Here is a 25,570-nt window from a genome sequence, read left to right as displayed (position 1 = left end):
ATGGACTATTTTTACACTTACTATTGCAGCATTATCTTAGCAAACACGAGTGTCTCAAATCAGTTCCGACTAGATGCTCCCTCAGTAGACAGCTGCCTATGTAGGTTCTGGAACAGAGTTTAATCTCTTGTTTTGTTTCTGTTGCTGCTCTCATAGCATATGATTATGTGATTATGTTTTAAACATTCATAAAGTTTATCAGAGATAAAGACCAATAAAATGATAACAAATAAAAGGTCAGCATTATGAGGAACACATAGTGAAATCATCAGTGAATGGCTGACAGTCTGTGATGGAAGATTTGGCTTGATGTCCAGTGGTCCACCGGTCACTCCCGTTGTCATGGCGTTTGTCCTGTGGAGGCGGCGTCTCCGAGCACCGTCGTCATGCCAAACAGCCCTAGTCGCTTGACCTTGGCCGACAGGAAAGAGTGAATGATGAAGACGATGGTTTTAGGGCAGGTGTGAAGGTCCAATTGCTGAAATACAGAAAATAAAAAAAATTAATAAAAATCACATTAGATCATAATATCACAAACGTTTATCTTAGATGCCACTGAGAGCAAATTTGGCTTATTTGTTGAAGTCTCCAACTTCTCAGACTAACCCTAAATCTATTAAAAACATTTTTGCTAAAATAAAAAAAAAAAAATATTACATGAAAAACCTAAACTAAACATAAATTAGAAAATATATTAATGCAAATTATATATATATATATATATATATATATATATATATATATATAAAAAGGGAATAAACTGATGTTAGTTTATTTGAAGCACTCAAATTACTAACTGGAAATAAATAAAAAACAAAAATATATATATTTTTATTTTATAATTACTTAAAAATTCTAATAAAAATGACAAAAGTACATACATTTAGTAAAAACTTAAACAAAAACTGAAAATATAAAAATAAAGTTTGTAACGTTATTAAATTACGCAACAAACATTTCAAATGTTTAAATTAAATAAAAACTAAAACTAAACACTCAAACCTAAATGAAACATAAATTATAAAATATATTAATCTAAATTGTAATAAAAAGAAATAAACTTATATTAGTTTATTTGAAGCACTCAAACTGAAATAAATAAAAACTAAAATAAATAATTACTTAACAATTTGAATAAAATGACAAAAGCTCATAAATTTAATAAAAATTAAAACAAAAACAGAAAATATACAAATTAAATTTGTAACATTATAAATTATGTAACAAAAATTTGAAATGTTCTCTTGACCTCATTATGTTCAGAAAGAGAGAAATATTTGACTATTTGCCAAAGTCTCCAACTTCTCAGGTGTTTCTCGTGAGAGAACGACCTCAGTAATCTCACGACATGTGTCTCCTGTGTTTCAGAAGAGATCTCATCCTTGTCTCAAACTGGCCAAGAGATCAGCGATCTCAACAGACACTCAAACGTTTATCAAATTCCCAGAAATGTGAGCATCAGAAAGCGGAGCAACAACAGTTTCTTCTATTAAAGAGCTTCTTGAATTCACAACAAATCAGGGTAAACCTGAGAGCAAGTAAAGCGAGTGCACGGCTTGTATCTCACAATCTCTGCGTCTGGGCCTCCGAAGTCGAGGAACATCATGCGGACGCCGTCGTCTGAGGACATGCGCAGATGCTCGAAGGGCTGCTGGAGAAGGACGGTTCTCCTGACGCCGGCCTCCTCCGTGAACAGCAAGAAGCCTTTGTCTATGTGAACGCTCAACATACACGACTTCCCGTTCCAGCTGCACGCTGCACAAAACACACAACACAGAGAGCACTTCTTCACTCAGATCAAATAGAAGGATTAGATTAGACGTAAGTTTAAGTTGAAGCATTAAAATTACTAACTGGAAATAAATAAAAACTAAAACTGAAATAAAAATTTATCCTAAATTGTAACATTTGGAAAAAAAAAGCACACAATAAAATTACTAAAAATTAAAAAAAAAAAAAAAAAAAAAGACTACTAAAATTAAAATAGAAACTAAAAATATGAAAAAGCTAATTCAAAATTTATATCACTATAGATATTTAAATTTATTTGAATGACCTTGTAAAGTATGGAATCCTTTAATTTAAAATAAAATTAATTGTAAATTAAATTATAATTTATTACTTTTAGTTTTTATTTAGTATAAACTAAAACAACTAAAATGATTTAAAATGAGTTCATATATATATATATATATATATATAACACACACACACACGTATGTATGTATATATATATATATCTCACAATTAAATTCCTAAAAATCTATTATAATAATATAATATAGATTAAATATATATTATAATAAATATATATTAAAATGTTAAAATAAATAATAAAAATCACAAAAGCACATAACAAAACTACAAAAAAATTAACTAAATTTAAAATGGAAATAAAAAATATGAAAATAAATGTCAAAATACTAATGCAAATTATGATAGTATATAGTATATAAATAACGCTAAAATAATACTAATTCATATCAGAATATGACTCTCCGTGATAAACTCTGGTGTTTTTGCTTCAACAGCTGTTTGTATCCTATTATCTTTCATTTTGGCAGGCTAAAAAAATCAGGTATGCATAAACAAATAAATAAAGCACTTTCCAGGTAATATGTGACCCTGGAGCACAAAAGCAGTCATGAGTAACACAGGTATATTTGTAGAAATAGCCAACAATACATTGTATGGATCAAAATGATACATTTCACTTTTATGCCAAAAATCATTAGGATATTAAGTAAAGATATTTAGTAAATTTCCTACCATAAATATATCAAAACTTCATTTCTGATTAGTAATATGCATTGCTAAGAACTTAATTTGGACAACTTTAAAGCAGATTTTTTTCATATTTTGATTTTTTTGCACCCTCAGATTCCAGATTTTCAAATAGTTGTATCCCGAAGCTTATTTATTCAGATTTCAGGTGATGTACAAATCTCAATTTTAAAAAATGCCCCTTATGACTGGTTTTGTGGTCCAGGGTCACATATTAGGTTAGTGGGCTATTCAACATTTAGCCTATCCACACACTGCAGTGCAGCACATTATTGACCCAGCAGAGGGCGAGACGAGCACATACAGTCTCAAATCTGCCTGACAGTTACTCATTTATTCTCTTTCTGCTCTGGAGAGATGATGAAGATTCAGTAGTGATTGTTGACCTGTTGTGACCTCCTGCACGAGCTCGGCGGCGCTGTGGCAGCCCTCCACCAGCAGGTGCGTCCAGGTGGACAGATCTTTAGCCGTGTCCACTCTGAACAGATGCGTCTCCACTCCCTGCTTAGTGCCCAAACGCAGACCGAAGGTCAGCTCAGAGTCGTGGACTGATGAAGTCTTACCCGGGCCAGAGTGAACCAGCCTGACGGAGACAGCAGCACACACAACTCAGCGACTTACACATCTGCTCTAGAGACCAACAGATGTGGCTGTGAAAACTGATTACAATTACAGTACCAGTCAGAACTGTTTATTATGATTATTACTGTCATGAACAGTTTTTTATTACAATGACACAACAAAACAACAACAAAAAACCCAACATAAAAAATATGTACCAAATCATTGCATTGTAGTATGGTAAATACTCTGACAGTGCATATATAAATATATATATATAAACACACACACGCACACACACACACGCACACACACACACTCTCTCTTGGTATATTTACAGTAGCATACAATTTTTTCTTCCAAAAAATAATGAATCAATCAATCTATCAATCTTACTAAATACACATTGTAGTATGATAAATGTGTGTTATGTGTGTGTATAAATAAAAAAATAAATCTATAATTACAATTATTACAAGTATAAATAAAAATGTATATATACCCATTCTTGGACTATTTAGCATATATTATTTTTTCTTCCAAAAATGAACAAATGAATGAACGAACAAATAAATGTATATTTACCCGTTCTTGGACTATTTAGCATATAATATTTTTTTTTCATAAATAAATTAATAAACTTTTTGCTATCAATTTAATTGTTCATTAAACATTTTTAAAAGATTCCTAACCCTTCTGCTTAAAAAATTCCTATGACATTATAGTTATTATACTCACAAAGAGCAAACTGATATGACAATCAAGCATACCAAGACTAATTTATATAATTATAGATATGGTTCATGACTTTTTATAGCCTACAATCACTTTTTTTTTTAATTCTCAGATTTTTTTAGATTTTTCATGACCATGGATATATAATATAATATAATACAGCATTTTTAGCATATATTTTAACATATATTTGTAAAAAAAATACAGAAAAATATATTATACAAAATAAATATATGAAATAATATTTTATACTTTATCAATCCATTTTTTATTACTATAGTCATCTGGCATGTATTGTGCCAGCATCAGTGTTTTACCGTGGTAAATGCATGTAATGCTCGTCCTCTTTGTCTTATTGCTCTATTGTGAACTGTTCGAGTGTGTTGTGTGTGTGTTGTGTGTGTGTTGTGTGTGTGTGTGTGTGTGTGTTTGTACCTGGTGGTAATTAACGGATAGCTCTTGTCTGGGCTGTTGAGCGTCTCTTTGCTGTCGGGTAGAGATGTGTACAGCAGCAGATCTCTGTCTGTCAACACCGCCAGGATCGGCCGCTCAGAGCCCTGCCATCACACACACACAAACACACACACACACACACACACACACACACACACACACACACACACACACACACATACATACACAAACAAACACACACACACACACACACACACACACACACACACACACACAAAACACATACAAACAAACACACAAAACACATGTTTGTTTTTGTGAATTGTGGGGACATTCCATAGGCGTAATGGTTTTTATACTGTACAAGCCATGTTTTCTATCGCCCTACACCTAAACCTACCCCTTACAGGAAACTGCATCTTTACTTTCTCAAAAAAAACTCTATGATTTACAAGCCTTTTGAAATATGGGGACATGGGGAAATGCCCTCCTAAAGCTCCTTCTCCTTGTAATACCTGTCATACCCATGTCATTATACAGATTTGAGTCCTCATTTGTCACAAACACACACAACACACACACACATACACACACACACACACATGCTGCATCATCTCGTCACAGGTGTGTGTGTGTGTGTGTGTGTGTTTCTCACCTGCTCGATGATCCAGCCGATGTGTGTGACGTCCAGACTGGGCTGCAGGGCTTTGAGCTCAGCTTTAGCGCTGCTCAGTAACGCTGTGCTGCCGGTCTGGACGGCGTTATACCAGGCCTGAGCCATGGCGTGATCTTTAGCCCGCAGAAACACACACTTCTTCCTGTCTGACGACACCACCTCAAAATACCTCCAGAGACAGAAGGGCAGACTCTCACGATGACCTCTCGTGACATAATGCCTTATATTTACATAATAACCATAATACTATAATAACAGTTCAAAACAACACTTCTGCCAACTAATAAAGTTCATTAGTCAAACTGTAGGCTGTTTTATAATGCACTAATGTTGAATGTGCTGACAGGTGTTTCATCCGATCTGAATATTGAGTCAGAGACTCCATTCATTTTGTTATAGCTAAACTTAAAAAAATGACCAATATAAAAACTATTGTATTATATTATATTACATTATATAAGGTTTGAGGTCACTAAGAATATTGAGTTGAAAATAATTTTTTTATGGCTTTAAATATTGACCAATATTAAATATGATATGATATGATGATATGGCATAAAACAGCACAACTGTGTTCAACATTGATAATAATCAGAAATGTTTCTTGAGCAGTAAATCAGTATATTATAATGATTTCTGAAGATCATGTGACACTGAAGACTTACATTGAAAAAAATATTTTTATATTGGAAAAATATTTCAAAATCTGTATTTTTGCTGTATAAAGTTTTTACTGTATTTTTTATCAAATAAAGAGACTTTCAAAATCATTTAAAAAAATCCTACAGAGCCCAAATTTTTGATTTCAATAATATAATATCTATTTTTATTATTATAAGTCTATATAAATGTGTCTATTTTTTTCAGTGCGTCAATGCAAACTAAAGCTGTAAAAAAAATAATAATTTTAATGAAAAAATGTACTGATAAATAATTATTTAGTGGTTTTGTAACCTGACATAGAAAGTGTTTAATGCTTGAATTAGAAAAGCTGGAGGAAATCCTGATCTTCCAATATGAGCCTAATCAGATCCAGATCTAAACACCACAGCTGTGTTTGTACCTGTCTTCTGTGTCCGGCGGACACTGTTTGCGTGTCACGTGGCACATTCGGAGCGAGATGGTCCGGGTCTCGTTCAGAGCAGGGTCCGTCTGTTTCTGCGGGGTGGCTGGAGGAGAATCGAGCACCGGGGGTCCCGTCGTCGATCCACCCTTAAAAAACGCTGACATCTCCTTAATATACTTCACTACAGAGACAAAAAGAGACAGAGATGGGCATTATTCAAACTGCTAGTTTAAAGTGTTCCTGTCATGGTGAAATACGGCTCAGCACAGGTCTCTTTACTACCGTCCCGATCAACAAACTCTAGTTATGATTAGATTGAAACACTAGCATACTGTTTACTACAGAACACACTGAAAACACTGAATACTGGCTGATGTTTTGCAAGAATAGTATATGAAACAGTTCCATGCATCATTCAACAACAAACATTTCAAATAATAAAAAATGCAAACAATATAAAAAACAATTTATAAAACATACAAACGATAAAAACATTTTTTTTTAAATATTTTTAAACATTTTAATTTCAATCAAAAAATACAAACAATATAAAAAACAATTTACAAAAATAAAAATGGATTTTTATTTGTTTTTAAATATATTGTTAATAAAAAAATAATACAAACAATATAAAATATAATTTATAAAAATACAAATAATAAAAATGGATTTTTGTTTGTGTTTTTAAATATCTTTTTATAAAACAATATATAGCAATACAAATAATAAAAACTTTTTTTTAAATAAAAATACAAACAATATAATATACAATTTATAAAAGTACAAATAATATTCTGTTGTATTTTTAAATAATTTAAAACAAATATATGAATAAATTAAAGTATTATGAATGCAAAAATAAAAATGTAAAACGCATTAGTTGACAGATATTCTATGCATACTGTGCACAGCATGCCTGCTGCAAAAATAGTACGAGTAGTGCTGTATGCTATTTTGAACACAGCCGTAGACTCAGTTTGAGGGCACAACACACTAAACTTTGAAATTTTGCTGATTTAAGTTGAACGGCTATAAAAGGAGAGAACAAACTACCAATAAAGCAGCTTCAGATGAAAGAGGAAGACGTTCCAAAGAGGTTTACAACCAAAAATAAAACATTTCCATTAGGAAAGTATTACTCAGTGTGTTCAGTGCTGAAGTCCAGTGCGTTTGCACTGCTTAGACAAACCGATGGCAGATTCTGATGCTTTATTTCTACTGACTTCACATGAACTATGAAGTCATGCTGCCGGAAATAAGTACAGGAAACCATCAGAAATCAACATTCACATACACGTCTGTGTTTGAGGTTAATAAAAAACTTAAGATGAATGCTGAATATTTTAGTTGATTTTAAAATGGTCACATATTCACACTGTTGTCAAAGATACAATGTAACAGTTAAATATCCAAATACTGCCACATTTTTTCCCCATTTTATTCGAAAACTACAGCCTTCTGGCCTTCAAAGGTTGAAAATAAGAGGCTGAGGTTAGTCGTTTAATACAATTTGGAGATAAAATGTCACAGCGGTTTAATACAATTCAAAGATCAAAACACTTTAATTTATCAAATGTAGAGGTCAAAACAACAGCTGCTGAATAAAATTAGAGCAATGTCCTGCATTACTACACTACTGAACTACACTGAAGATATCGAAGGAAGGGATATCTTCTTCAATGTCCAATTAACTCATTCATATTAAATATGACAAAATACATACAAACATATATATATATATATATATATGTGTAAAATAAATTTAATTGAAATCCAATTATCTAGATAAAAATGTTAAGAATTATACATCTCAATTACACTGAATTTATGAAACTTGGCTAGATAAACTGATATTAAATAAAAATATATTAATCATTTAATCGTTTATTAATTCAGTCATTCATTAAACCAAGTCCACAATGTATCAACACACAGCAGCATTTAATTACATTTTTTATTGGTTTATTGGTACATTGCAAAATAAATTATTCACGAAAATAAATTTGAAAGAGATCATGTTTATAAAAATATATTTCTGAAGGACATTTCAACAGATTGTGTTTGATTATGGCATCAGCAATATCTTTTATTATCAATATATAAGTGTCCATATATACATTAATTTAATATAGAAAATTTCAATATATATATATATATATATATATATATTAGGTTGAGAGTATGAAACTTGACTAGATACATTTATATTGAATGAATGAACCCAATTATTAAACTCCAACATACAGTAAAAATTGCAGCATTTAAAAATAATAAAAAAAACACTTAAATATAGATTCAGTGCTACATTCTGAAAGAAATAATTCACAAGACTTTGATACAAAGTGTGTTTGATTATTGCATCAAATCTCACCTGTGAAGCTGCACATATTATCAGGCAATTAAAAAATGAAATGAAGTTTGTATCAGCACTACATTTAGTTCCTCAACGGTGCTAATAAATCACACACACACACATTCATGATGGTATAAATAGAAGACGCCACTATGGAGGGCAGATGGAGTTTCACTGTAGAGGCTGAAGTGTGAAACACACCCCTGTCTCTCGCTCTCTCTCTCTCTCTGTCTGTCTCTCTCTCTCTCTCTCTCTCTCTCTGTCTGTCTCTGTCCGAGCGAGTGATAGGGGCTTCCTCGGCTCAGAATAGAGCTCGTCTCAGCGGTCAGCCATTCACTAACACACTTCAGCTAGTCAGCACATACAGCTGCGGACAAACACAGCCGTCTTTCTCCCGCTCTATAAATACATTTACAGTAGTGAATGCAGCATCTCGCACACACACACAGTCTGTTTTCACACATGTTGCGTCTGAACATGCTGACCACACACACACACACACACTCAGCAGAATCAGCCTCACATGCTCTTTAAAGGTGATGTAAACTTGACATGAAATAAAGCTGACTCTATTGACTTTATTAATACATGAATGATTCATCTGTGGAAAAAAGTCACATAGAAAAACACAAAATCAATCTTTTATCGAAATGTAACAGTTCTATTATAGACTAAACTACTGTTCAAAAGTTTGGGGTTGGTATGATTTTTATTATATTTGAAAAAAGTCTCTTCTGCTCACCAAGGCTGCATTATTTGATCACAAATTACAATAAAATTATGAAATATTCTTGTAACTTAAAATAGCAGTTTTCTATGTGAATATCTGTTACAATGTAATTTATTTCTGTGATCAAATCTGTATTTTCAGCATCATTGCTCCAGTCTTCAGTGTCACATGATCTTCAGAAATCATTCTAATATACTGATTTATGATCAACAAACATTTCTGATTATTATCAATGTTGAAAACAGTTGTGCTGCTGAATATTTTTGTGGAAATTGTGATACATTTTATTTTTCAGAATTGTTGAATAAAAAACAGCATTTATTTGAGAGGAATATTTTGCAACATTATAAATGCCTTTACTGTCACTTTTGATCAATCTAATGCATGTTTGCTGGATTAAAATATTTATTTCTTTAAAAAACAAAAATCATACTGATCACAAACATTTGAACAGTAGTATAAACTCTTATTGAAGTATGCAATGCTCACTTTACATGGTCCAATTTGTTCCTAATAGATCAAAGTTTTTATAAACTTTGTTTTAAGAAATTTAAGAAAGTTTGAAAATCTGACACTGACTTGAATAGAATGTTCAGCTTTTTTTTATTATTGCAAAACTTGCAGAAACATCCAAAAAAAAAAAAGAATGTTCAGCTTTACAATACAACCAACAGCATTGATGACATCATAGTACTTGCATACTGAATTGTGATTGGCCTTCGTTCTTGCATCTATTTAATCATATGCAAACAATGCAATGTTACAAACACACACTGAAACGGTCTCATCTTCTGCTCCTCGTTATTTCCAATCACAACTGTGTCCTTCTGTTGCTGATTTGTCAGAATTCAAGTCTTCAGTGGTCTCGCATCTCCTAGCAAACATTAATCACATCAACAAAAGACTCCCGTCAGAGGTTTAGATTATTAGAGGATTCTGGGGCTATTTATAGACGGAAGGATTTTGTCGCACAAAAGCCCTTCGGGGCTGATACTAAATGGCCTTTGTGGAATTAAAATTGCCATGAGATGTGCATTTTTGTGAGGAAACGGTAAAGAGCAGAGGTTGCTCGTTCACAGCACAGGAGACTTATGATGATCTCTGTGGATTTCAACATTGTCTGAGATGTTTCTCCTATTATCTTAATGAAACACAGATTTGTCATCCAGTAAGAGTTATTAAAAAGCTATTAAATGAACGCAGAAAGCAGCTCAGATCATTTGATGAGACTAGCAGACTCTTGGCAAATTGGAAGCACATTTTGAGACAGAAATGAACATTAACTTGATTAATATGGCCCAAAATCAAGTCCAATCCTACATTTTTCACATTTCACTCAAAGAAATGCAACTGGCTTTAAACAAAAGTCTTCATTTGTTCTCCATTTAGTCTCATTGCTGTCTAGGAGAAAATGTTACAGATTAAAGAGCAACGATGGCCGTGTTTAGCTCCATCGATTAAAATAGGAGCAGTCTATTGGTTTTAAATGTGGAAACGGTAGGAAAAAGAAAAGCAAGGGAAGGAAACAGGGAGGAGGTCATGATTGTTCTGATGAGTAACAGGCGGAAAAACACAGCTCATCTTTGAATGATTTGGTTCAACCCAAACCAAATGTTAGGATCCAGTCCAATATCAGATTCAACTGTGAAATAAAGACATTTACATTCATTCATTTAGCTGACGCTTTTATCCAAAGCGACTTACAATTGCTATATATGTCAGAGGTCGCACGCCTCTGGAGCAACTAGGGGGTTAAGTGTCTTGCTCAGGGACACATTGGTGTCTCACAGTGGATTCGAACCTGGGTCTCTCACACCAAAGGCATGTGTCTTATCCACTGCGCCATCACCACCCCACAGACACTATAGTATGTGAATGCAAATACTCCTCGCTACACATAAATCTATTTGTGCATCGCTGCATTATGAAATGTGTAAGACTGCAATATTTTAATGTAAATAAATTCATGCATCTTAAAAAAAAAAAAAGACACTTTTGATGTTTCCTTTCGTATCTCAATTGTCTCTCAGCAACTAGACTGAAGAGACTTGACAAACTCAGAACTGACAGACATAAACTCAGAATTGTGATATATAAAATCACAATTACAAGAAAAAAGTCAGAACTGTGAGGTATAAATTTGCGATTCTGAAAAAAAAAAAGAATTGTGAAATAAAGTCTCAACTATATTTTTAATTCTGTGATACCTGAGATATGAAAGAGAAAGCAATGAAATATTCCACGAGTTTTTCTTTCTGAGTTAGTAAATCCAGTTACCTGAATAAAAACATTTAGCATAATGACACAGACTTTTGAGGGAAACTCTATAGCTCCCTCGAATTCTTACGATGCATTAGCCAAACATTCACATCTGCATTCAGTCACAATCACTTAAAATGTTTCTGGGAAAAGAAAAACAAGATCTAAATCTGTCTGCGCTGCCATTGATCTATCTAAACGTGAACATTCCTGCCCTTTGGGACACAAAGCGAGCATCCTTTAAGAGACTAGATTTTTCTAGCTGCTGACTTCGGTCGCTGGTTTCCAGGTGCTGAGGCCCGGGTCAGGCGACACGGAGGCATGCAGTTGTTCTTGCTGCCTGACTGGACAAACACAAGAGTCCAGAGCCACGTCAAACACAACAGACCCCTACAGTCGAGCCCCTGCCCTCCGGTTTCCGTGGGAGCGTCCGGAATCTGATTGGCTACACCGTGACTCCCGAAGCACGCTGTGCCCGGAATGTCGCTCATCGCCTACACAAAAATGTTCCTGAAAACACACATGCACACACACACAAAACCACCGGACCAAACTGGTGCATGCACAGCGATCCCAAAAAAAGTATTTGCACACTTAAAAATACCTCAATGTCATTGCATTATGAACTTTCAACTGCTTACACACAAAATCTTTACTTGTCACACAATTTCTGAAAGCTGACACTCAAACAGCAGAAGCACACACCAAATCTGCAAAACCAGACACTCATTCCCGGCCTTTGACTTTCAATTTCATAAAACACTTTTTGCAAACCACAACACACAATTCTCTTTGTAACACACAAAAATCTAACAGGAATTAATATTATGGCAGATGTGTTTGTGATATTTTGAATGCAATGCTTCATTTTGGAAGGCATTTTGCATTTTGTGTGTGCAATTCTTGGATTTGTGTGTAAAAAAGAGGCAAAGTTGTGTGAAAATGTGTGTAAGCAGTTGAAAAAAACTGTAAAGAGTGCGTGTGTTTCCATATTTAAACTGTTTAATATAAGCAGTGTGTGCTTGGATCCAGCAGCTAAGGCATGCTCTCCTTTTCATTAACGTCTGAACAATCTGAAGAGACACTTTCATCATCAACTTCTCCTCCTGACTGGAAGCTGTAAAAAACAGCTGGAAGTGCTCATGATTTTAATTTAGTTAAGTGCAAATATTCAATTTGGCCACAAGTATGAAGATCTGACCTGGAATGAAGTCATGCGTTCAATTTGTGTCTCTGCAGAGCAGCAGGGTGGAGGATCTCAGCATTTGACGAGAGATATGTTCACAATAGCATGCTACTCAGACTATTTTTGTTGTATACTGTATACAGTTTATGAATATTACACATGCATGAAATGCTTGGATGATATGCATTCGCCGAAATGTTTAGTACATGATCACAGCATGCTGTAACCCACAATGCAATGTACTTGATTTGATTTTCTCACTTTTAATTGCTTTAAAAATGAAAAACAACTGACGTCAATTGTATTAGCCCTTGTGCATCAATAAAAAAAGTTACACTTAGGTCCATAGTGGACAAAAATGTCCATGTCAAAAAAGCGGTCATACAAATTGGAAGCTTGGGAGCAGAGACTTAAGTGTGGTCTCATTTTAAAGACGACCCATGGCAGATCATTGTTGAAGTAAAAAAAAGTTTAAATAGTGAAACAACAAAAAAGTTATACAGGTTTAAGTTTATGAAAATGATTTATGAACAATATTTTATATGTTATTTTATGAATATTTTATATATGAAACATGTTGAACTCTAAACCTGCTAGAAAATCAAAGCCATAAATCTAAACAAGCTGTGATCCAAATGTGAGGTTGATATCTCAAAAAATGAGCTTTCAGTAAGATTTTGTTTGGACGCAGTACCAAATTTTCCCCATTAGATGCCAGCAAAACTCTGCTGGTGACACAGTGCTTGGATTTGTGATTTACAGTAGAGTTTTTCTTTCTCAAATATTACAAGCACACACACTCATTTTTGTTTTTTATGACACACATACAAACCACACTCTGACATCTATACCAACACACCTACGCAATTATAGCTGCATTATTTATCCAATTGGCTCTATAATACGCAGAAGCAGAAAGCAGGAATAAATCGAGGATTTGCTTTATAGACCCTTTATAGACCAAACCTGAAAAAATGGCACCATCTGGTAAAAAATTGTAAAACATTAAATTTTGAAGCCTTGCCAACAGAATGGAAGCTTATTAACAAAAATTGCATCATTTTACAGTTAAACGGCACTGCGATTAAAAACAGCAGTTTTAATGGGTTTCAATGGGGACATTTTTGTCCTTAAGGTCCTGAGTGTGAGTATGTTTTGTACAGAGGGTAAAATTGATTTTTTGAAGGAAATGAGGGTGAAATATTAAAATTCCAATAAAAATAAACACCTGAGCCTAAATTTATGCAGTTGGCATTAACACAGGCACACTTGTAAAAAAAAAAAAAAAAAAAACTGAAATGGACAAAAATGTCCATAAAGTCGCACAAGGGTTAAACACATGGCATATTACTGTATAAGAGTTTAATATTGTTCTATATATCACATACTTTTAGAGTAAACAGTATGCAATCCACTTTGAATAAAATGCACACTTACACTATACTGTTCAAAAGTTTGCGGTCAGTAAGATTTTTCAGTAATTTTTTAGAAAGAAGTTTCTTCCGTTCACCAAGGCTGCATTTATTTGATCAACATTACATCAAAAATTGTGAAATATTATTACAATTTAAAATAACGGTTTTCTATGTGAATATCTGTTAAAATGTAATTTATTCCTGTGATCAAAGCTGTATTTTCAGCATCATTTCTCCAGTCTTCAGTGTCACATGATCCTTCAGGATTCATATTAATATGCTGATTTGCTGCTCAAGAAACATTTCTGATTATTATCAATGTTGAAAACCGTTGCTTCATATTTTGATACGTTTTCTTCCAGGATTCTTTGAGAAATAGGAAGTTCAAAAGAACAGAATTTATTTGAAATAGAATCTTTTGTAACATTATAAAAGTCTTTACTCTCACTTTTGATCAGTTTAATGCAGCCTTGCTGAATAAAAGTATTAATTTCTGACCCCAAACATTTGAACATTAGTCATTTTCTTGTGTTTAACTTTTAACAAATAGACGTTTGACGTGATAACATAAATTGATAGAGTGAAATTTATACTTGCAGATATGAAACATTCTTATTGGCTATGATTTTGTCAAGCATGCAGAACAGAACAGAAACATGACTTAACACTGGAAGCATGTCGTGTCACGTCTGGTTTGGACATGGTGTTAACGTGGAATCAGAAGGATTCTGTTTACTTTAGTCTTTAAATCAGGCGGAATGATGCATTTATGCGAGAGATTGCAGAAGATTCCCAATGATTCTGCACAGAAAGGATCCTTCACTGAATCCTTCTCAGCTAGACAGGAACCCACATATTCTCCCATGAATGATGAATTTTATAGTCAATAAATCTGGAGCAGCTGAAGGTCACAAACCTTCATGCTTGATTTGTTAGATTGAAATGTCACAGGAGAAAACCCTCCCACTCTCAACAAGAACGACAGACAGAAATGTGTGAGACAAAAGGTGCCAGAGAAATAAACACAACTGTAAACCTGATCAGACGTTTATTGTGTGTGTCTGAGAGATTATTCTCCACATCCACAGTATGATCCAGTATGAACGAAACAGCATGTGAGTGAGGAAAGCAGAAGGAGGCAGAACCAAACACATAGAAAACTCACTAAGCAGAAGAGAGTAAATCCCTGAGATAGAAACCACTGTAAGAGTCTGAGCTGCTCGTGTGTGTGTGTGTGTGTGTGTGTGTGTGTGTGTGTGATGAGCCTCTGAAAAATCAAGCCTTTTGTGCCCAAGCATGGTGGGAAAAGCTGCAACGGATGACATCAATTTGTATGCTTCCAATCGTTTCTGTTGTGACTCTCTCATGCTGCCCATCTGTCTCTAACTCACAGATGCAGCATTGGCTGCCCACTGCTCCGGGTGTATGTTCACTACTGAGTGTACACTTGGATGGGTTAAATGCAGAGCACTAATTCTGAGTATGGGTCACCATACTTGCCCACACACCACTTCCCTTTCCCTTTCCTTAATGAAAAACATTTCATTTATTTAGCTCATCTATTAGCTAACATTACTATTTTACATTTGTTTTGATTTCTTTATTTATTTTTGCACTTAAATTTAAGTTAATGTTTAAGTAAAAAAAAAATTATTAGTTTTTTAAAAAATATGTCTGTAGTTTTGATCAATTTTATTTCTTAGTTTTAGTTATTTAAAGACTTTAAGTTAATCTAAACGAAACTAATGTTAACAAATACAACTTTTGATTGTAATAATATATTAGTAAACATTAAACTTAACATTAACTAAGATGAATAAATGCTTGTTCAATAAAGTGTTGCTCATGTTAACTAATATAGTTAACTAATGTTGTTAACTAATACAAATGAAACCTTATTGTAACGTGTTACGAAATTATTAAATGATTTATTTTGTTCCTCTTTTGTGAGTTGCTTTGGAAGTGTCTGCTAAATGCATAAATGTAAATGTAATTATTAATAATGCTTCTAACCTTATTGCAAAGTTGTTTTCTTTATTTTCTTGTTTCATAAATCTAACCAAATTATGTAAGCCTTACACATAAAACTATATTTGAAAAACGAAACAGAAATATTAGGAAAATGATTTTTGAAGCACACAGCCTAATGTGCATCATTTGCTCTTCATTGTATTGTGCTATAGTGCTAAAAAACACTATTGTAGTATTAAAAAAGACAGAAAGCAATATGAAATTGTCAAAAACATCCAGTCCAAAAATCATCGTAATTATGAATTCTGAACTCATAAGTAGGACCTGAGAGCAGCATTACATGCAAACCCCATTCACTCCTGCATCATTGGCGCTTAAGAGCCTTCTTAAAGGGGCTAAAATGCTGATATGGCATTGCAGGGATCTCACGCACACGTGCAGGCTCATAAAAACTATACAGCCCATCTTCCATTATGGACTTCATCAAGCCTTTTAAAGATGTGCATTAATGTAATTATCTTTCACTGATATACTCATGCTCAGTTTTAGTTCCAAACACTTGTGTGCATCTGAACACTTCCTGTCAAAAGGGTTGCTGACCCCTGCACTAAGAGAAAGAGAGAATGGAAACAGTGTGCAAACTAAAAAAGGAAAGTTGGTCAATGCCAGCTGCTGTAAAAGGTCAATGAGTGGGTCAAGCTCCAAAATGACAAAAATACCATGAAAGTATCATACTCTATAAGTGGTAATTATGATTATATATTTCATGTCTGATAGATTTTTGTGCAAATTCAGAGATGACCGTTCACTTCAGTGAACTGTACATGGATCATTGAGCCAAGGAATAATTCTGAGTGGTGACCAAACTGGAGGACATGAATTAAATGGTTTACTTAAAAGATCAGACCAGTGTTATTTTAGTATCACTGATATACACGTTTTTGTTAATATTTAGAATGAGATTTTATGTCCATACATTTTTTTATTAAATAGGTATATACAGTTTTTATTTATTAATTTAGTTTATTTTTTGTTATTTTAGTACTTCAAGTTAAACTAAACAAAAATGAGAACTACTGTAGTTGTAATCAAATCAGTTTATTTTTTATATATATTTCATTGAACTTAATGCTTTTTGTTTTTTTCGCATCAAGTAACACAATTTGTTTTCCTTTAATGCAAACCCTGGCTTGTATATAGGCATTGTAAGCTATGTATGCTGGCTTTGTTGAACAATAAATAAACAATCAACAAAAAAAAGTAACACAAATTTTAAATATTTAATTTAAATAGCAATTTTTTTGTTATATTAGTACTTCACATTAAACTAAACAAAAACGACGAAATGTTGCTTTGGCAACTACTGTAGCTGAAATAAAACACTTTTTTATTTCAGAGAATGTTATTTTATATCAAGTAATTAAATGTTTTTAAATGGTTTTAGTTAACGATCAGACTCAAAAGAACCATTTGTTCATGATTCAGATGTTCAGGAGAGTTACAGTAGGTTTAATGATTTCCAGCACATAATGAGTTAAATTTGGGCCTAGTCCTGACTAATGTACTGTATGACTTCAGAAGAGAAATATGCATGGTGTTTGTCATTCCAGACCACTATTACATGTAAAAGAATGATCAAGATCTTAACATAAAAATTCCCCTTTTGTGTTCCAAGGACCAAAACCAGTACAAAAATAGCATTTTTGGCTGATCTCTTCCTTAAAGTCAAACAGTCCGCTCAGTCTTACCTTCCAGAATGACCTCCTTGCCAGTTTTCTTGAGGGCCTGAACAGCCTCATCATGAGTGGCCTCTCTGAGGTCGCACCCGTTCACGGACAGAATCGCATCGCCCACGTAAAGAGCCTCCGTCTGGTCCGCCGCCAGCCCTTTGAAGATCTTTGAGATCAGGATGGGCATCTTATTCTCCTTACCACCTGTTAAAACATCATATATTAACACGTGTGGTAAATGAGGGCTTTTACTAAACAGGGCAAATTAGTGCGAGAGCGCAATTCCAAAAGAGCGTATTGTATTGTATTATTTATCAGAAAACAAGACTTCATAATATCTTCATTTTGGATCTCAAGTAAATGTTTTTGATTTAAGGATGTTTAGAAATTTGTATTAGAAAATAACAAATATTTTGTATTTGTATTAGAAAACAAGATATAAAATAACATGCAACATGTAATTCCATGATTTTATGAATTTTATACTCTGATTAAGACCTTTTTAGAGCTTTAGTTTATGGAAAGGCGAATAAAGACTTTTTAAGACCCGCAGAAACCCTGTATAATTATCAGTTATGGTAACAAATTGGTCTTTTTGTTGACTTTCATGCATAATTTTCTCACTTTCCTGAATCTATAATAGCTTTTTGCAAATCACAAGACATTAGACAAGTGGACATATGAAAATATTAAAGAATAGTGTGTTTTTAAACAAAAAATGTGTCTTACAGGCGAAGATCAGGGCACTGTTTGAGACAACCAATCAAGACTGAGAAATAAGGAAGTCTATTTTAAGGTCTTGTACACGCCTCATTGAAACCATTGCAGACTTCTGTTATTTACAGAGTTCACACTGCAAGTAAAGGGTGAAAACATCAAAATGAGGCAAAGTTCTGCATTTCTCTTTGTTTTGAACTGTTGTTTCCTCACAAACCTGACCGATGGCTTTTCTTTTGGTAACTGCACCATTTATTTCCCTTATGAATACTCTGGGCATCTGAAGGTGCTGTGCAACAGGATGGGCTACAGGACAACACCTTCACCGTTACCCCACAACACTGTCAATCTGGATATTTCCTACAATGCCATCCATCGGATCGTCGAAGGGGATTTCATCAGACTTTCAAATAATTTTAAACATATCTCACAACAGGATTTATGAAATACACGCCAATGCATTGAGTGACCTAACAAACCTGGAAGAGCTCAACCTGTCCCACAATAAAATCAAAACGGTGACCACAAAACTGCTCAAAGGTCTTGCTAATCTGAATTAGAGGCTCGTAAACTTCACCAATAACAAGTTGAAGCACATTTGCAAACTCCATCCTCTTCTTCAAGTACCACATCTGGAGGAACTTTTTTTGGGAAAGAACGGCTTCAGAGTTTTCAACTCAAGCGACATCCCATCGGCATTCTTTGGTTTGAAAAAGCTGGATCTGTCGATGAATCCCTTGACAGTGTTCAAGATGGCAGAAAACATCTTTCCTGGTCTTGAGTACTTGGACTTGTCAACCAGTTTCCAGACTGATACTTCCGATTGGTTTATTCTAGACAAGGCGTTCCTGAACACAGTTAAGACTCTCAACCTCAGTAGGAATCACATTGAAGAGAACCAGCTAGGTTATATAATGCAGAATTTCCCTTCTGTGACCTGGATGGCACTGGATGGTCTGAAGGGGTTTACAGAAGGCATGTTCTCCCAGTCTGAGGGCTCTCCTCTTGGAGAACAACCAACTTTCTGTACTTACCGATCGCATGTTCAGACCGTGTGCACTTTTGAATGAGTTGCACCTGAGAAACAACAGACTTCGAGAATCTATAAGTCGTCATTCGAACATCTAGCCAACTTGATGGAGTTACGAATACAAAAGAACCTTCTGACGCAACTGAACGGCACTCTTCGGGTTCTCCCCAACTTACAGGTCCTCGATCTTCATCTCAACAGCATTGAAAACCTTGACTGCTCTGATTTTGCGAATCTGACGCAGTTAAGGCAACTCTATTTGCACAAGAACCAAATTGTGACAATCAATGCATGTGTATTTAAGGATTTAGGAAATCTCGAAGAGCTCATTTTGAGCAGCAATCGTATGTTAACGGTCAGGGACACCTTTAGATACGGCCCCCAAAACATACAATACCTGGATTTGAATAACAATAAGTTGAGTGCCATCCAAAAACACTCTTTTAAAGCTTTGGATTCCCTTCGGACCTTGCATCACTCAGATAGCCAAATATCTCTCCATATGCTTTTGCAGGACTGATACCTTTAGCAGAGTTGCATCTTGCATCTAACAAAATCACAGACAGAACTCTAGGAAACCTTGCTGTGTTCGATTATTCAAGTTCTTCATCAATCTAGTGCAACGCCGTGAGCTAACGAGCAAACCTACTGAATTAGAAAACTAATGCATATGAAGTGACCATGAAATTGAAATGACCACTTTGAGTGTTTTTTTTAATACTGTGCTGTTCAAACACAATTTCATTAACTATTCACACAATTCATCAGATACAAAATCTCTCTTAAAATGAAACTAGTTGAAAAGTAATGAGTGTGCATTGCTAAATTACACAGCAACTGCATCAAAACCCAGCTTTAAATCTTGACTACTGATGTGCTATTTGATGTGATTTATGGGCAACGCTGTAATACCAATCAAACTTTCATCGCCTTCATCCTTGAGCTGGGGTGTGCTCCAAATATTACAGACCAACGCACATATATCTTTAGTGAATGATGGTTCGGTCTGTGGCGTTCTCTTGGAGGAGACGAGCATCTGAATGAAATTTCCAATGAGAATCAGACAGCTGGTACCGCTGGTCTCAAGGGCTCTTACACTTTAAACATACAGCTAGAAAATCAAGGGCATGTGAAATGACCACCTTGAGTATAAACCATAAAACATTTATACGTGGTTTCAGGTTTTAAATCGCTCTAAAGGCACTCACAGACTGTGTGGTCATGTTCACGAGTGGAATATCACCAGCAGCTTCTTCCTCACCATCATCATCATCAGCGTGTATCAGAAGTGGTCTTGTTTAATTACCCTCTATTCTAGTGACCTTTTAACCTTTGAAGACACATGGGACACGCATACGGCTGGGAGCTCGGCTCCTGCCAGATACTGTTGGCAACCTCTGGGCTCTCCGCTTGAGATCCAGCAAGTTATCAATCATTTCCCTCTGCAGTCCCTGCCAGGACGTCCTGCGCAAACACACTAATGCTAAAATGCAACGACCTTCCACTGATTGCATCATTCTTCTGCAAATACAGTGTTCAAAGGTCTGAGATGACTAGAGGAAATGCTTTTATTTTAGCACAAATATTTTAATTTCAAATTACATTATCAGCATAAGAATTTTAATGTACTGTTGAACCAAAATGTGTGTCTTAGGCTTTTGGATCTCAGTGTACATCTCTCATTTGGGAAAAAACTTTATTGCATTATTGCAATTTTTCTGATAAAAATTGTGATTTAAAATCATTTCACTTAAAGAGCTCCAGGTTTGCTGTGCTTTATTGTAGGACTGCACAATCGAGGCACTCGTTATATATTATATATACAACTATTAAACCAAGTGAAATATTACATTGTAATAATACACTTTCAGTGTAAAATATAAAATGGAATATTTAAGAAAATAACAGTATTTTTTACAGTATAACAGTAAAATTACAATACTCATATTTATGTTTAAATTCTTCATTTTCAAGTGTTAAACCAGTGTTATTTTAGCATGAATGAGATACTATTATAGTTTTATAGTTTTTATTAATATTATAAATTAGATTTATTTTTCATTTTAAAGTTATTATATTTTTTTAAATAGTTTTTATGTCTATATAGTCTTTTTTAGTTAAATTTATTTTATTTTGTTTTGTTTTTTTTAGTATATCGAGTTAAAAAAAATTAAGTGTTGCATTGCTAGCTGAAAAAAGTTTAAGTTTTTATATATGTTATTTTAATTAACGTTAATTTTATTTAAATTAATATTTGTTTCTTGATTTTTGTTTTAGTTAAGTTAACTATAATAACCCTGTGTTAAACCGTCAAGCTTTTCTTTTGGTGGAGAGCGGCAGGGAGCCCTTAAAGTCACTAGGCAGAAATGTAATAACTAGAATTTGATTATGCTATAGGGTGCTGATTTATGTCTTATTTAGATATTTCCATTTGTTATGTGTGTGTTTTCTTTTTTTTACTCCTCAAATCTCTAGAAATTGAAAATCTGGTAATTTAGGCCAAAGTGCCCCTTGTGGCAATGCAGAGATTACAATGCTTCGTTAACAAAATATCCATAATAAAATTCAACAAATTCTAGCCCCTTAATATCTAGCTAGCAACAAATTACAGTTGCTTTGGTGCATTTCTCAGAACAGAAATTAAATTCTCAAAACGACTTGTTCAACCTCCACATCATCTATAGTCACTTGTGCACAACATAAAAAGTGTCTCATTATTTTGAACAAGTTGCGATTGCTTTGGTACATTCATGCAACTGATTATGTACATTTGTCTGCTGTTTCCTACATTATCAGCTGCTATTGTCATGTTGCTCAAAATGTATTATATAGTTCTCTGTGCTATTGTCTTACCTCTCAAAACATCTAGTCATTAGTTCATCATGTAAGTCATTAAATGCAAAATGGTTCTAGTTGTCATAAACTGTCATGCATATTTTCTACACATCTCTATTAGATTTTTGTAAATTTGCCATGAATTGTGCAAGTGAATCTTGACTTTCACTAATGAAGAGAATATAGATCAACCAATTATAAACCAGTTCTCTGAAATATCTCAAAGATACATCTCATGAATCTTCAATTAGAAAGCATATATAGACAGAGGACAACACAAAAGTTACAAATTCTGACAATGGATGAACATCCAGAAAATGATCAGGGACAACAGCCGAGAGGAAGAAGAGGAGTAAAGATGCATGGAAGTGTACAGAGGCGAAACAGAGGAAGAGGAAGAAGAGGCCTTGCAGAGGTGTATATCAGATGAAATAATGCTGTCAATCAATGTACTATTGTACTATTGACTCAAATATTTTAATTTCCATGGTTGAGTGCCATGGTGAAAAAAACAACTAAACATTTTGACCAGTGTGGCTCACACAATGACAAAAATGCTTTATATTTTGGTGGCCTTGGCCAGATTACTGACACGATAACTAGGTTTTGAAGCATGAATGAAATGTTTTGGGTGAATAACTACATTTTGCAGACATGCAATAAAGTTCTGAAGTTCCAGCAAACAGTTGTGACATTTGCACTCATAGTTTAGAGAAGGTTAAGACTGTTTCGAAAAATGTGCCAAAGCAACTGAGAAAAACTGTAAAACAACACAAACCCAGGCAAAGAGTTCTTAGTAGAAAAGAGGCACTGCTAAGTTTTCATGGGTGTTTTCAAGGGGTTTCCAAAAGTGTTCAGGCCCAAAGACTCGTACCACAGTAAATATAGATGTACAACTGCACTTCGGACTCAAGGCAAGGTCGTCCCTCTCTGGCTCCCTAAAATAAACAGCACCATACTCTTCTCTGCTCTCGTTCCACAGCTTTCATCTGAAGCCAGTGACAGGCTGAGCATGATGGGTAATTCTTCGGTCAGCTGTCGACATTAGGGTGCAAACACACTCCTCCCCGAGAACACACACATACTACGCGCTTCACCAACCGTAAATCTCAGAACCAAACCAACCACTCGCCACATCCATGCAAATGATTATTAATAAAACATCACAAATGATATGGTCAAAGGTAATGATGTTTCTCCAAGGCCTTCATTGATATGTGACTTAATTTGACAACTGTCAAAGTTTTGAGATTTTGGAGAATTAGAAGCTCAAAAGACTCACTATAGTGTTACCATACCCTTACATAAATGAGTTCAAATCAAGTTTATTAACCATGGTTTCATTGTAGTAAAAGTGTAGTAACCATGTTTTTTGGCTTATTAATTACCCTTTGTATAGCCACAGTTTTACTATAAATACCATGGTTAAACTATAGTTAGTGTAGCCAAACCATGCTTAATTTGTGGTCACCATGGTTTAACTACAGTAACCTTGGTTTCTTGGATTTATTTGTAGTAAAATGTTTCATTTTCATAAGGGTAGTACAGTAAAGTGCCAGATGATAATACCATGGTACTGAGATGAATGTGCTATAGTATTTTCATGGTACACTGATGGTATGAGATTGCAAAAAATACCAAAAGTACCATAGTGTTTTTTTTTTGTTTTTTTACATTTTGGACATTGTACCATAGTATTCTTGGAAAACCAATACAAAATCATTGCATTATTTTCAATACCACAGTATTACCATCTGAAACCACAACTTTACCATGAGAATTTAAAAGAATACCATGCTAACAGATAGATAGATAGATAGATAGATAGATAGACAGACAGACAGACAGACAGACAGACAGACAGACAGACAGACAGACAGACAGACAGACAGACAGACAGACAGACAGACAGACAGATAGATAGATAGATAGATAGATAGATAGATAGATAGACAGACAGACAGACAGACAGACAGACAGACAGTTAGATAGATAGACAGACAGACAGACAGACAGACAGACAGACAGACAGATAGATAGATAGATAGATAGATAGATAGATAGATAGATAGATAGACAGATGATAGATAGATAGATAGATAGATAGATAGATAGATAGATAGATAGATAGATAGATAGATAGATAGATAGATAGATAGATAGATAGATAGATAGATAGATACTGTTTCAAAGTAACTGTTTCACGAGGAATAAGTTTAAGACAACAAAGAACACTTTAATAACCGAATATACACGAGCTCTCGTACCTTTAATACTTATTCCGAGTCCTCCAACTTCTTGTTTGGTGACTCTGACGGTTCGTTTGACGTTCGTGATGGTGTCCGGTACCGGAGAGGCGCAGAGGTTCGCCGGATCGCCGTTAACAGCCCCACCGGCCGCGGGCTCCTCGGTGGTGTCTCCGGGGCTCACGGTGAACGAGTCCTCGCTGAGAGTGGCGAGCACACGGATCCAGTGGTGAACGGTAACGCGGAGCTCCAGCAGTCCGCTCTTCACGGGCTTCACTGCGGCCGCCATGATCAACACATTCCTGGGATACCAGCGGAGCAGAGTCCCAACTCAACTTATCCCCTCCTCCTCACCAACCAAACCCCTCTACCTCTCTCTACCACACTCTCTCTCTCTCTATCTCTACCTCTCTCTCTACCACACTCTCTCTCTCTCTATCTCTACCTCTCTCTCTACCACATTCTCTCTCTCTATCTTTCTGCCTCTCTCTCTACCACACAATTAAATTAAATTCAATTCAGAAAGCTTTATTGGCATGACAAAAACATACATTTTGTATTGCCAAAGCATTAAAACAACATAGAAAATGATTTAGAATATCTGAACATTTAGTAAAGCTTAGAGAACATAATAGTAATAATGAAACTAAATAAAGGCATTATTATATAAATACATGGCTAGATATAGCAAAAAAAAAAAAATGCTAATAGTGTTAATAAAATAAATAATTATAATAATAAATAAAAGATTATACTATAGATATCATGTAACAACTGAACTTAGAAAATTGAACTTTATATGCATTATATAGATGTGTGTAGATCTAATGTGTGTGTGTTTGGGCTGTGTGTTTATTGGCTG

The 25,570-nt window shown here is 34.5% G+C and overlaps 1 protein-coding gene and 1 pseudogene across 2 annotated transcripts; one reads left to right on the top strand and one right to left on the bottom strand.

Annotated features, from left to right (window-relative positions):
* LOC306879603 (alpha-1-syntrophin-like) lies at positions 1–25,201 on the bottom strand. The gene is made up of 8 exons (XM_079432677.1): positions 24,730–25,201; positions 17,899–18,084; positions 6,234–6,417; positions 5,150–5,339; positions 4,516–4,637; positions 3,171–3,367; positions 1,568–1,755; positions 1–478 (listed from the first exon to the last, which is right to left on the bottom strand). Exons 1-8 carry the CDS (start codon positions 24,995–24,997, stop codon positions 341–343), a joined length of 1,473 nt encoding a protein of 490 aa, XP_079288803.1. The 5' UTR covers positions 24,998–25,201; the 3' UTR covers positions 1–340.
* On the top strand, positions 18,761–20,147 carry LOC306879192 (annotated as a pseudogene). Its single transcript has one exon. The product of its transcript is annotated as an uncharacterized misc_RNA (transcript).
* Positions 25,202–25,570: the final 369 nt, after the last annotated feature.

Source organism: Barbus barbus, assembly GCF_936440315.1.
Source record: "Barbus barbus genome assembly, chromosome: 13".
In the NCBI taxonomy this organism is placed as follows: domain Eukaryota; kingdom Metazoa; phylum Chordata; class Actinopteri; order Cypriniformes; family Cyprinidae; genus Barbus; species Barbus barbus.
This window is presented reverse-complemented; position numbering and strand designations above follow the sequence as displayed.